The sequence below is a fragment of the Cicer arietinum genome, chromosome 6 (genome assembly GCF_000331145.2).
Source record: "Cicer arietinum cultivar CDC Frontier isolate Library 1 chromosome 6, Cicar.CDCFrontier_v2.0, whole genome shotgun sequence".
NCBI lineage: Eukaryota > Viridiplantae > Streptophyta > Magnoliopsida > Fabales > Fabaceae > Cicer > Cicer arietinum.
In genome coordinates, this window is record NC_021165.2 from 65,200,803 (window position 1) to 65,215,416 (window position 14,614).

The following is a 14,614-nucleotide window of genomic DNA, read 5'->3' on the forward strand; positions in this document are numbered from 1 at the left end:
GATCATAAATAATATTTAATCTATATTATATAAATAATAAATTAATAAAATTTATCTTTTATTTTTGAATTATTAAACAGAATAACTCAACAAATTTTAACCTTAGATATTATATTAGATATATGTTATCAGACGGGTGACCAGAAACAGACTAAATAAATAGGAGGAGAAATCATACCACGTTGACGATGCCCATTGACCAACATCCACATGCCTGCCATATTGAAACGACCCACTGTGTCGCACTTTCTTACTTTTGCCTTTTTAAAAGGCAGAAGCTAACCGATGGCATTAAGATATTTATTAAAAAAAATAAAAAAGTCTATTAAAATATATGAAAATTTATATTTTCAAATTATTTATTACAATATAAATTTTTTATTTTTTTTAATAAGTAGTTTGAGATAATTATTAAAAATACAATTTTTAAAATTACAACACTCTACCAAATTCCAAATTTCCACTATGCATCACCAGTTTTATAAGTCAAATGTAATAGTAAGTTAGTCTATATAACGTAAAATTTATTTTTTAAATAGCTAGTTAGACGTTAGTTGTTAGACTAGGTGAACTTATAGTATCTTTATTATTCAAATTCTTAATTTCTTTAGGATTAATCTACGAATAAGGCTAATAATATAATCATTTAAGCTCCTAAAAAAAATTAAATTTTTACTTATCAAAAAGCCTTCGAAAATATTTTTTACATAATAAAAGATCTAATGTTCTAATATTTTTAAAATTAAAACTAATTAAATTATATTTAAAATTAATATTATCTCAATAAATATTAATTTAATTGATTGAATTATCAATTAAAAATAAATATTATATAAAATTAGTTATATTAATCTAATAAATTAATTTTTATTTTAAAATATCTAAAAACTAATTTTACATATATTTTTAATAATTTTCCTAAAATATTTTATATTTTTATAAATTTTACTAAAATATTATTATTAATGCCAAAAATATCTCATATTAAAATTTATTTTAATTCATTCTCTTCCAAATTAACTTGTAACTTCCAATATAAATGAAATAAAAGTTAAGTGGGTGGAATGTTATTCCAAATTTTTATGGAAGGAATACTATTTCATTTCAAAATGAAACTGAATAAAAAATTTAAATAACCTATTTCGATCATTACAAACCTCCGGAAAAACTCTTCACCGTTTTCAAAAGCTTCAAGTGTTTTCGTTTCAACTTGCACTCACTCACATTCATTTTCCCGGGAAACTTTCTGTTTGTTTCTCGAGAAAAAAAGGGTTTTTTAGTCCAACTCGATCGCAATTTCTGTCCTACCGAATCCCAACACAGTTGCAACAACTTATGAGCACGAGATCCCTAAATTCAATACAGGTAGGGCCATTACCTACCATTCTTGTTTCTCTTTACTTTACACTTTTCATCAATTAAGCCTTTTCATTTTCTCTCTGTATTTTTCTCGTTAGGGATTTCGTGTATATGGATCATATTATCAAGTTCTTCATATTGCTGATTCTCGTTGGATTAGGTATACGCAATGATGCTTCTTCGTGTCTTTATTTTTTTCTATAATTAACCGTTGTTTGATTTTGATTATTAACTTTTTTGTGTGTGTTAGTGAATGCTTGTTTTGCTGAAAATGATTTTGGACACTGTGAAAGAATTGTGAAGAGTTGGGCGGATTCCTCGCTTGAGAGAGAAATTACACAAAAAGATAAACATACGCTTAGGGATTTGTTGTTTTTCTTGCATGTTCCTAGAACGGGAGGACGCACTTATTTTCACTGGTAATTTATTTTTTATTTGAGTTTGAGTTTTTTCTGTAAAACTAAATTTATTGACTTGTTTGTTTGTTTGGTTTTGTTGGTGTGTTTTTTCCGCAGCTTTTTGAGAAAATTGTATCCTAATAATCTGGAATGTCCTCGATCTTATGATAAGTTGCGCTTTGATCCAAGGTGATGCCTGAATGCTGCTCCTTTTGCCACAACTTTTTAAAATTTAAAAATAATCTAAAATGATTGTTTTGGTTGTTCATAGAGTAAAGTTGGTAGCATTTCCAATGAGTATGCTTGTGGCTTTTGTTACTAGTGCTTTTTGACAATATAGTCAAAATAGCTTTTCTGAAGTGCCTTAGAATTATGTTTGATTAATGTACTATAAGGCCTATGCATAGGGTAAAATGGTAAATGAAACATCTCACACTTACTATTGATCCATTGGTGAAAAGCCATTTCTCAATGTAAAAATCTATTATGAAATGCATCATATATCGCTTACTTTTTGTTTCTGTTGTTTATGTGAATTTGCAGTAAACAAAAATGTAGACTGTTAGTTACACATGATGACTATAGCATGACATCTAAACTTCCAAAGGAGAGAACTTCTGTGGTTACCATACTTAGGAATCCGATTGACCGTGTCTTTAGTACTTATGAATTTTCCATAGAGGTTGCAGCTAGATTTTTGGTACATCCAAACTTGACATCTGCAACACAGATGGCTTTACGCCTGCGCTCTAAGAATAAAGGAATAAGCACACTGGATATCTGGCCGTGGAAGTATCTGGTTCCATGGATGAGAGAAGACCTCTTTTCTAGGGTATATTTTATTTTATTTGTTAATTGGCATTTGTCTATATGTGAATTTTATTTCCATGCTTCTAGATTCATGTAAGGTTGTAAAAGGGGTCATTTTTCTGATACCCTGTAACCTGAACAAAGAGCATGAAGCCCAATTCTAGTGTGAAAATTATTCTTGGACATAAATTTGCTTCCGTTGAGATGTGTTTAAATATACAAGTGTAGATGTAGACATACATTTATTGCTGAAGATGGGAATAATAGTAACTAAATTGACAACAAGAAACTGATTTGATGTCCTTACTTCGTATTGTCATTCTGTTGGCTTTGTGTTGTAGCATTACTACACGCTGGATGATACTATTTGGCCTTTTTTATACTGTTAAAATATGTTCTTCCATATTTCTTAGTTGATGTACATGTGATTGATGTAGATCTTAATGGACAGAGACGTGCTAGGTATAGTAAGGGAGTGAATACCATTGAGAGCGATGATCTTTATGATATATAAGATGGGAATAATAGTAACTAAGTTGACAACAAGTAACTGATTTGATGTCCTTACTTCGTATTGCCATTTTGTTGGCTTTGTGTTGTAGCATTACTACATGCTGGATGATACTATTTGACCTTTTTTATACTTTTAAAATATGTTCTTTCATATTTCTATTTGATGTACATGTGATTGATGTAGATCTTAATGGACAGAGAGGTGCTAGGTATAGTAAGGGAGTGAATACCATTGAGGGCGATGATCCTTATGATATTGAAGATTTTGCAATGCCGTTACAAGAATTCATCAATCACCCTGTGGCTGGGGATATTGTACATAATGGAGCCACATTTCAGGTACTTCAGCATGTGCAATGTGTTTCTTTAGTAGTGTTTAGATTCTTATGCTTCATCAATTTCTGTAAATGCTACGAATTATTAACTGTTTTCTGAAATCATGATTCAATTAAAATATGTTGCCTGGAATCTGTTTTCTGTTCTCATGCCACTGATTATTGCCTCAAAAAATATGGATGCATTTTTTTAGATGCAAGATCCCTTATAATCACTCATTTGATGATTGAGCCTGGACTTATGTCTCAATGCAAAATTCCATAGCTTTCATTTGAATATTTCTTTGCAAGCAAGATGGGCATGTGGAGTGCTTCTTTTAGTTGGTATTATATACTGAAAACTAAAAATCCCCAATGCAATTGAAAATCTCAGATCTTGTATTTACAGAATTTATTTGGTAACGACGTCTAATACGTGTAATGAAATTTGGTGGATTGTTCAATCGTCAGGTTGCAGGCTTGACAAACAATTCTTATATAGCAGAAGCGCATGAAGTGCGCCATTGTGTACAGGAATATAAGGTTCTTGGGAAATATGTGCTACAAGTTGCAAAGGTACTACATATGCGTTTGAAGTTTTGATAGTTGCATCTCATAGTTGTTGGCTTCACTCAACTGCTCCTTTCCTCAAACCGTTAATTGTATGTGCTTGTACATCTTGCAGAAGAGACTAGACAATATGTTATATGTTGGTCTTACTGAGGAGCACAGAGAATCTGCGACAATGTTTGCAAATGTGGTTGGCTCTCAGGTTATATCACAGCTTAATGCACCAAACAGCAGCCTGGACTTTACTGACAACACAGGTTAGCGTGATTTAAACACTTTTTTGTTTGTCAAACTTTTTCTCAAGTTAAAGTAGCCTCGAAGTCGTTGGGAATGGTACAGAATTTGAGCATGAAGCTAGTGCTCATATTCTGGCATTCACCTGGACATGTAATATTTTCAGAAGATATGGGTAGGTGTGTCAAATGTAATATTTTTGAAATGACGTTTGGGTCTGCTACACTGGTTTGGTGTTGACATTTATAGTCATTGACATAGACTGTATTCTATTTTAATTAACATACGGCATTGTCATGTACTTGTACAACAGAACAGAGTTCATTTTCAGATGCCGATCCTGATAGCAGTGAACATCAGGTAAGAAGCATCTCTTGAATGGAGGAACTTAGTTATTTAGATTTGAATATGGGAAGTATTCTTACAATGTTTCTCACTGCGAGACAGAATAGCACCTCAGACAGGGGAGCAAGTGCGGCTACTTCAAGTAAAACCGGAGAAGCAGCAGAATCAACTGTAAGCTTGTTTCCTTTAGCTAATATGATGGTTATATGGACTTGCCAGATATTATCGTCTCTCATTTTATCAGCTTGCTGATATTTCCTTGATTTCAGATGACTGTTGGGAAACTCATGCGTTCTTATGAAGTCTGCATTTCTAATTTACGGAAGTCCCAGTCACGCCGACGCATCGCCTCTTTGAAGAGGGTTCCAGTTAACTTTACAAAGGAGGCAAGCTTAACAGATCTAATGCTAACATAATATCATTCTATGATTCTTTCACCATCATTATGTGACATGAATACCTATTTGTTCTTGACTCTTTCTTTTAGTGTAGACGTCTACAACTTCCTGGGATATGTAATTAGTATTTGATGTTACCTTTGGTTTTGAATATATGGTGTACATTTTGGGATAATAACTTTTGTATTACTAAAATAATTTCACTGGCTTTCAGAACAACTTGAACACTTTAACATAGATGTTTGCTTTCATTTTAGCTTGGAAATTCATGATTCTGTGATTATAGTTTCTTCACAAGATTAAAACATATCTCTGCTGAAAAATAATATTTCTTTTTTGCAATTTGAAGTCTGGTTATATTCCAGAAGTCCGCGCTAGCTAATAAACTTTATAGTGTGAAAAACGTTTATTGCATATCCTTTTTGATTGAGGTTTTCGGTGGTCAGAATATCATGTATGCAAATCAAATTGCAAGTATACTTGTTGGAATATGATGGCATGAGTGAGGAACATGTTTTACATTTACCAATTATTTAAATGTCTATTACTTTGTTTTTTACGTGTCTCTTATCAATGACATTGAGTTAATGTTACTATTTGACAAGTCTTGGATAGTTCTATTGCCTTCTGTCAGCTTGTACTGATGTGTTATCCCTTTCTAATGACTTTGTCTGATTCCACAGGCACAGCTTCAAGTTCCTGAAGAGGTTCTTGAGCAGCTGCGGTCTCTTAACGATCTTGACTTTGAGCTCTATGAATATGCAAGAGCCATTTTCAATAAGCAACATAAAACCTCATTGCTGATTACTGAGGTATGATCATTAGGTTTGATATATTATTCTCTTTTCACTAAATAGTTGGATAATCTGATCCATGGGCGCAAAAGATTGGAAATCTAAATTTTAAACAGCTTAAAACAAAACGTAAGGTCACAGTTGACAGCAGTTACTTCTTGAATTGATATTTGATAGAGTTAATTATCTATTATATGCATGTTATTTATGTAATTTTATCTTAATAGATGTATAACAAATTGGTGCAAAAGGCATAGTGAAACTACTCATGGGTGATTCTAAATTGAGACAACTTTATAGTTCATCTTTCATCAGATTTTCCTCAAAAATAAAATCTTCTATCAGATTTTAATTTTTTGAAGAACCATACAATATGGGCAGACACCACCATGGCTTGCATTGAAATATATCTGTCTTGAATTTTGATTGCTTTTACTATGTTGAATTTAATTGCAGGAGAGACGGGACAACATATCAAGTAGTTCATACAGCATCATCCTCTGGAAGGGCCTTACATTAGCGATAACTTTCTCCTTCATCCTTTTCTTATTCTTACTAATTGTAAATGTGAGAAGGAGAACGTTCAAGGTTAAGAAGTAAAGTAATTGAATCATAATTTGTGGGATGAAACACGCTTACACAGATTTTAGAGAACAAATATATTTAGACAGAATTCCATTGAACTTTGGTTTGAGTGATCCCTATTCTCATCCTCTTATAACTTATCATACTGATTTTGTTCAATGTTCTGTCCTATGATGGGTAGCTTAGTTTTTCAGTTCTGTAACTGTTAGGCATTTTCTTTTTATTTTCATTTTTGTAGCAAATTCTTCCTTTCATTATCTACGATCAGCTGGTCAAAGAGTTAGCAAGTGAATCATCATTTTGATCTTAAAAAATTATTGGTCGGTAAATTTGTTTTTCAAAAATTATGAAATGAGAAATTAGTCTATGAAGTTGAAAGCCGTAGGACCATTCAGTCTTTTTAAATTTTTAACTGTATCAATAATAAAAAAAAGAAGATAGATTAGTAATTTCTCTTGCATGTCAAACTTGAAAAAAAATAATATTAATTGTTAATAAATTTATATTTCTATTAATTTTTTGTATTTTTATGATTTAATCAATTGAATTCCATATAAGAGATGGATTTAGTATATTTTGTAATTTAGTCTATAAAATATATAAAATAATTTTAAAAAAAAGGAGGATAATTTTTTTTAATAATAAAACGAGTTAAGCTTCAAAAGAAAAAAAAAATGTAGAAGTCTCTATAAAAAGAGGTGCAAGATGTTGGAGTTAAACCCTATGTTGTAAATTGTTCAACAAGCAACGTAGAACTCAAGCATTCATAGATGAATTATAATTTCACTCAATGTAATTGATCTCACTATGTAATGCTCACATGATTAAAAGAAAGGAAATTTAAAAGTCAAGAAAAATAGAATTATGATAATAGATACCAAGTAACCGTTTAATAACATTTTATTTATACTTTGATACACACATTACATACATCATGTTCAAAGGGTTATGAGCTCAAAATTATTATAACGATAACTTAATTAACTATCCACTTAGTTAGCTCTTCTAACTAACTAGAATTAAAATTACAAATCAAACACAAAAAACATTCACTCTTTAAACCACCTAAAATAAAAGATGGAGAAATATTGAGAACTCTTACACTTAAATTTAGACTACTAAAATTTGTCAATATACCTGCATGATTGGTCTCTCTTAATCTAAGAATTCATCATTTAAGAACAACCATTGGTTTCAAAAGTAAGACACTAGCATTTGATTATACTTTAATTATCTTGAAACCTCTTAGCAATTTTGAGGCCATGGAAAATTCCGCCAAGTTCAACGGTAAGGACTGAACAAGTTCTCACATTACATTCAGATGATTGTTCATCCGCTCCCAAGTACACTATCGGAAATTAGGATTTTGTATTGTTCGTTACACTACTAGAAGCTAGAATTCAATAAAAATGAGCAAATTTGAGAGTTAGACGAGCCATCATTTTGCATTCATAGTTAAATAGATACTGATATTGCTCATCGCACAACAAGTCTCTACAAACCGCAAATTAGTCGAAATTAGACGCAACCATTACAATTTAAAGCAACTACTCATAGGTCTAGAGGAGTCCAAGAGATGGATAGTTAAATCGAGAGGAATCCAAGAGATAGATACTTTAAAAACTTGAGAGTTTATTAGATTATTGTTACATTCAAGTTGTCTACTATTTATCCAATGTGTTAGTAAACTAAATATTGTTTTACCGGTTATCTATTGCTTGTGATTTGCATCATTTATTCTTGGACTTACATACTTTTTTGTGGGTGGCTTTGATTGTTTATGTTGATGTTCACAAAATTGAACTGAACATTGAATCGTTGTAGACACTAGTTCAAGGTTTAATTTGGGTTTGAACACGATTGAACCGACAAAAATAAAATAATATATTTTAAAATTTTAAAATAATATTATAAAAAAAATATAAAACAAAAAATAACATAAAATTCAAAACAATATAACTTGGAAGGATAACTTCCCTTAAAAGTTTCATTATTTCTAATATACTACAATTGTGAAATTGATTTAAGAAAATAATTATTAATTTACTACCATTTGCTTCAAAATGGTACTAAATATTATGTTATGCAACTTTTGATGTCAATATTCTTTGATATGTATGTTTCTATTTATTTATTTTTTGATGGAAAAGAAAATTCATTAAGCAGTGAAATTTGTTACAATAGAAGATGCGATACAAGGAAGATACCCCCTCAATTCAAATAGTACCAGAGGAAATTAAAGTGTATTTGGCTAGGTTGTGAGCAGAGATATTAACTTTTTTTTTTCATGTGTACAAAGGTACTCAAAATAAATTGATTAAGAAGCTATCAACAATCATTGACGAATAAACCAAAGTGTGAGTTATCAGCAGTAAGACCATGTATTCATCGAATGACATTGAGATAATCACTTTTTGCAATGATGCGTCGAAAATCCAAGTCTAGGGCGAATTGGAGAGCATAATGAATCACCAAAGCTTCAATTATATCTAAGTCTAGAAGAACATCAACGTTTCAATTAGCAGCTGCAAGAACCACAATTTCAGTATCTCTAATGATTGTTCCCCTGCCCCAAGTATTATGGATACGACCTGCAACGTTTTGATCTTGTATCTATTCTCCAGGGGAGGGGACTAGATCATGGGGGATACTTCATGTGTATTTGTAGTAGCTCTCAGGTCGACATTAAGTAGCAATTTAAAATATGTGATGAGTTGCTGCCTCTTCTGTACTGTCTCATCCATTTTCAACAGTTTTCCTTCAAAATAAAATTTATTTCGAGAGTGCCAAATACTATGGTTGATAGACAAAATTAGTTATGTGACATTAGTTTGAGACTTCGAAATCATACCATTAAGCCAAAGAATAAAATCGGTGGAGGTGTGGTCTAACTTGATTCCTAGAAAGGAATGAAACGACCCACATGCATCTGCAAAGAACATGATCAATGTCTTCCACTTATGAGTTGCATATGAGACCAAGCGAAACAATCAAAACCCTTATCCTAATGATATTCATTTTTACAGGGATCACATTATGTTTGGAGGTTTTAGAATTTTTTCAAATATTTGAATTGACATCCCCCGTCGAGGAATGAGAGGCCTCTATATTTTCCCAAATTTTGATACAATGGTAAGCACTCTTCACTGAGAAGATTTCTTAAGTATGAGGTCTGCAAATGATCTGTTCATGTTGACGATAAGCCAAGAAAGATAGTTGCAAGATCTGGGTCGCCTCAAAGAGGAAGAAAATAACATGTACAAGTTGAGTGTCCCACTTGCTAGTGTTATGCAAAATAAGTTGAGAAACATGAGATAAATCAGAATTAAGAGGTTTAGGGGACCTAACCTTGTACCCATTTTGAAGTGGCAACCAATTGTTTTCCCAAATATTAATCAAGTGCCTTGAAGAAACTCTCCATGTGTAACCCTTATTCAAAACCCAAATAGCTTTGTGGATATTGCGCCATGTTAAGCTAGGATGATAGCCAAACGAGCCTTTAGAATGGTGTTATGAGGAAAATGTTGACTTTTTTGAGGACTGTGAAAGGTTATGAAGCTACATAAACCAATACCCCATTACTGTTACCGGTGATTCTACCTCACGACCTTCTCTCCCCCCTCTTTGCTAGCTAACGACCTTCTCTCCCCCCTCTTTGCTAGCTAACGACCTTCTCTCCCCCCTCTTTGCTACCTCACGACCTTCTCTCCCCCCTCTTTCCCACCGTTGGAAATCTGGGGAGTTTTTGCCTTCCGTGAGATTCGAGCCCGGTACTGGGAGATAAGTACGCCTCCACAGAGTTGGTAGTACTTATCCCCAGGTACCGGGCTCGAATCCCACGGAATCGCCAGTAACAGTAATGGCCGGGGTGTTACACTTGCAACACATACTCCAATCGATCCAATGAATTTTCATGATCTCACCTTTGGAATATCCCCACCAAAATTGCTTAATCACATATTCAATTTGATCGCACATCCCCATAGGAATAAGGAAACAACTCATGATATAAGTGGGAATGGATTGAGCGGCGAATTTAATAAGCACATATTTTTTTGCAGACAAAAGGAATGTCTCTTTCCATTATTTCAACTTCTTCTAAACTCTACCTTTGAGAAAACTGAAAACTTGTTGTGTGGATCTTCCCACAAAAGAAGACATTCCAAGGTACTTTGATGGAGTCTCAACAACCTAAAAAGGGATCCATCTATGGAAATCAATTTGTCTGTCTAAAGGAACATTTCGGCTAAAGGAGACATCAAACTTATCAAGATTAATTGATTGGCCATAAGCATTTTTGTAAAGATGAAGAATATTCTTCAAACAATCAACATTAGATTGGGTAGCCCAAAAAAAATGAGACTTTCGTCTGCAAAAATATGTGAAAAATAGAAGGTGCTCCTCGAACAATTTTGATGACACAAATGTTTCCTTGAAAGTGAACCTTGAAAAGATTTATTCACATAAATTAAAAAGATAAAGCGATATGGGGTCTCCCTGCCTCAATCCTTTTTGAGCTGTGAAGCTCTGACAAGGTCCACCATTCAAGAGAACCGAGAAGAAGATTGAATAAACACAACACATAATCAAAGAGACCCAAGGATGAGGAAAACCCATGGTGTGCAGAACCGCCTTTAGGAAATGCCATTCAATTCGATAACATGCTTTCAACATGTCCAATTTTAACCCACATAACCAGTTTTGTCTAAAGTTTTTTTCCTCATAAAATAAAAATGTCAAAAGCAACTAATATATTGTCTATAATTAATTTACCAGACTCAAAGGCGCTTTGAGAGTAATCAATGATGTTTGGTAGGATTAATTTCAGATGATTAGCTATAGTTTTTGTAAGAATTTGAAAAACCACATTACAGAGGGATATCAGTCTAAATTCACATATCACTTTGGGTCGCTTAATCTTAATGATAAGGGAGATGAAAGTATGATTGATATTACTCAAATCACCTCATTAATTCAAGATGTTCAACATTACCTGAAATATCTCATCACTAACAATGTGCCAGTATTTTTGGAAGAATATGGCAGGCATCCCTTTTGGACCTGGAGTTACAGTAGCCTTAATAGATTGAAGAACATCATAAGCTTCTTATCTATTAAACTCCGGATCCAAAATGTTGTGCACATCATCAGAGATACAATCTTGGACCACTTGAACTGCTTCCTTAATCCTGGTAGGATCCTCATATGAGAAGAGATTTTTCTAAAAAGTTAGTAAAAACACGAGCAATATCTTCTTCCTTTGTAAATCTCTTCCTAGACTCATATGTAATCATGTTATTCCAATTAATTCTTTTTCTTTAAGAGGCTTTATGGTGAAAAAAAATTGGTGTTACAATCCCCATATTTTAACTAGAGTGCTCTAGATCGTTGATCTCACCAAATTTCTTTGCTTTCAAGGAGGTCATCAAAGGTAGCTTTCAACGTTTTAATTCTTTGTTTGATTCCCCTTTCACTAGATCTAGCATTAAGGAGGGACAATTCATGTTGCACCTCATTTATTCTATTTGAAACCTCCCTAATTCTAAGCATTCCCCACTTGGTAAAGTCTATAACGCAAGCCTAAATTTTCTGATTGATTTGAGAATTATTAGTACTTCATGCTTGGAGCACTTGATTTTCAAATTCTTGATCCTGAAGACAACATTGCTCAAATATTCAAGATTTACAAAATTGGTGTCGCCTTCCTCTTTTCACATGTAATTGAAGCATAATAGGCATATTATCAGAAACATAACAAGTTAGATTGGTGACTTCCATGGTTTGGAACATGGAAATCCAAAGTCATAATTCGCAATGTAGCAGTCAAGGTGCTCCTTGACATTATTCTCACCATACTACCGATTATTCCATGTAAAATGACCATCTGCAAAACCCAAATAACACAAGTTGAAAAGATTTAAAGTTTCATGGAATAAGTTAACGAGGGTGTCAAGTGGAGCGTTTCCACCTTCTTTTTCATCCACTCTGAGAATCAGATTAAAGTCACCAAAGATCACCCATCTCTCAGTAGAATGAGAAGTAGCGAGGTTTTTTATTTGGTCATTGTGCGATGTTTATTTGGTGCATTAGGAAGGCCGTAGATACCAGTGCATCTCCACTTCTGATTATCATCATACGGTTTAAACTAACATATCAATATGATTTAGAGAGTAAGACAAAATGTAAATATCGATATTATTATTCCAGAAACACACTAAACCCCTGTGGTTATCAGTAAAACTCACAGTCTACCATTTTCAGTATATTAGAATAACCATTAAAATACCGTACAAAAATAAATTCCAAATCTTATTTCCTAGTTTCAGATAGAAAAAAAAAATTAGATCCTTTTTCATAGGTGAACTTTTTCAAAGCTTGAAATATCTGTGGGTTTTCAAATCCACAACAGTTTTATGCCAAGCAACTCATTGTGGCTGGCTAGCCTACTGAGCAGAACCAACCGTTTCTTCGGTGCCAATTAACATTCTATTTGGTAATGAAATCTATGTATCTTCCGCGTCACCCTATTCCTTCTACTTAGAACCTTGAATATTTATCTTTTCTTCACTGTTTATTTTATTTTTTTGGTTTTATTCTCTTCTAGACTTTTGGTTTTAGGGACTCGCCTTTTGCATCTCTTTTTTGAGGAATTAGTTAATGTTGGTTTAGTAGAATTGGTAGAATTTGCATCAAAATTATCTTTAGCTTGTTGTCCTTGCGTACCAACAAGTTCATGTAAAGTTTTTCCATTTACATGTTGATCTTTTCCCACATATGTAGCCATTTTATTTGGGAAGAACTTGTCGGTATCAGTACTTTTATTTCAACATTTGTACTTACAAACATTAAATGTTGAGTATTGGGCTCCCTTCCTATGTGGAGAAAAATCCAAATATTGTAGTCTACGTGTCTCATTTATTCAAGTGGAGAAAGTTCTGATTAGGGTTACAAGAGAATGACTATTTTTAAAAAAAGGCGCCTACCAAAAGAGAAAAGAAAATAGTAAACTCTATTATCGATTTTGTCAAATCAGTCTCAGAAAAACATTGATTGTACATTCGTTAACTGTTAGATCAAACTGATACTTAGATAGCAAGTTTGCAACATAAAAGTTTTAATTTTCAACGGTCGAATTGGCAAAACGATGTCTAGAGTGAGAGAAATAGTGCTTACACAGTAGAAGTTTTTTGGAGCGTCGTTTTTCTTCTTCTTATTTTTTATTTGTAAGCTTTAGTGCTTTGTTATTTTTGCCTAGATGTGGGCACAATTTGTGCATCGTTTTGAGAATCTATTGTACCTTTATTTGATTATAGTGGATTTTGTAACAAAAACATGTTTTATTTAATTTATATAAAATTTTATCGGTTGATAGCAAAAATTAAGACCAAGGTTTCATACGACTGAAAAAACGAGACTGAAAAAACCATATCTTTCATAAAACATACGTTTTCTAGTGGAAAAACAATGTCTCTATAGTCACATGTTTATAACGCTAATAAGTTCAAATATCAACCCACATAAATATGCAACACATTTCTACTTAATTTTGTGTTTTTTAGCCGTTTTATAATATATTATTGTACCTTTATACATTATAAAATAAAAAATTAAACAAAGTTTAATGTGTCTCTCCCTTCACTCGCCTACATCGTATGTGTCAAAATTATTATTCTGTTAATTTAGTGGTTGATTTTTCTTCCGCTTCATTTATTGTTGTTATTTCCAGCGTTCGAATCGCTTTCACTGTCACCAATACCAACTGCAATAGAATCAAACTTATATTTATTTTTTGAATGGTATCAAAATAAACAAGAACTAGATTACGGCTCGCGCGCTGCGCAGATATTAATTAATTAATTTTATAAGTTTTATAAGTAATATTTTATGTATTATAAATATAGTTATTTTATAATATTACTTTATTGATTTGTAATAATTGAATATGATTAGAAAAATTTAAATGAAGGATAATCATGTTTATCACAATTATCTAATTTAATTTTTTAAATATTTTATAAAATTCGTATGATAACTTATTATATAGGATAATTGTCTGACTCATTGTACTTTAATTATTAATTTATTTTTCAACATATAATAGTACTTGTAGTTATTTGATGAAATAAAATGTAAAATATAAACCCAAAAATAAGATGTAAAAAATATTAATGTTGAATTATATTGTAGCGTAGCTAAATTTATTTGTTTTATTAGTATGATGTTTTAATTGCAAGCATGAGAAGTTTTTATAAAAAAAATTATTGAATATATTTCATCAAGAGTTTGTAAAAAAA

General features: G+C 32.1%; 1 protein-coding gene across 1 annotated transcript; it reads left to right on the top strand.

The window, feature by feature from the left end:
• Nucleotides 1–1,161: 1,161 nt before the first annotated feature.
• LOC101493115 (protein-tyrosine sulfotransferase) lies at nucleotides 1,162–6,484 on the top strand. The gene is made up of 13 exons (XM_004505957.4): nucleotides 1,162–1,365; nucleotides 1,458–1,519; nucleotides 1,610–1,778; nucleotides 1,875–1,946; nucleotides 2,301–2,589; nucleotides 3,279–3,419; nucleotides 3,866–3,970; nucleotides 4,080–4,221; nucleotides 4,512–4,558; nucleotides 4,646–4,714; nucleotides 4,813–4,929; nucleotides 5,625–5,753; nucleotides 6,192–6,484. Exons 2-13 carry the CDS (start codon nucleotides 1,471–1,473, stop codon nucleotides 6,333–6,335), a joined length of 1,473 nt encoding a protein of 490 aa, XP_004506014.1. The 5' UTR covers nucleotides 1,162–1,365; nucleotides 1,458–1,470; the 3' UTR covers nucleotides 6,336–6,484.
• The last annotated feature ends 8,130 nt before the right edge of the window (nucleotides 6,485–14,614 follow it).

What these genes read in the sequence shown, in the direction of transcription:
- LOC101493115 (XM_004505957.4), top strand. Translation starts at nt 1,471, where the DNA reads ATGGATCATATTATCAAGTTCTTCATATTGCTGATTCTCGTTGGATTA. An exon ending in GAGAAGACCTCTTTTCTAGG is followed by an intron (nt 2,590 to 3,278) that starts GTATATTTTATT and finishes CTTAATGGACAG; the next exon opens with AGAGGTGCTAGGTATAGTAA. An exon ending in CAGTTAACTTTACAAAGGAG is followed by an intron (nt 4,930 to 5,624) that starts GCAAGCTTAACA and finishes CTGATTCCACAG; the next exon opens with GCACAGCTTCAAGTTCCTGA.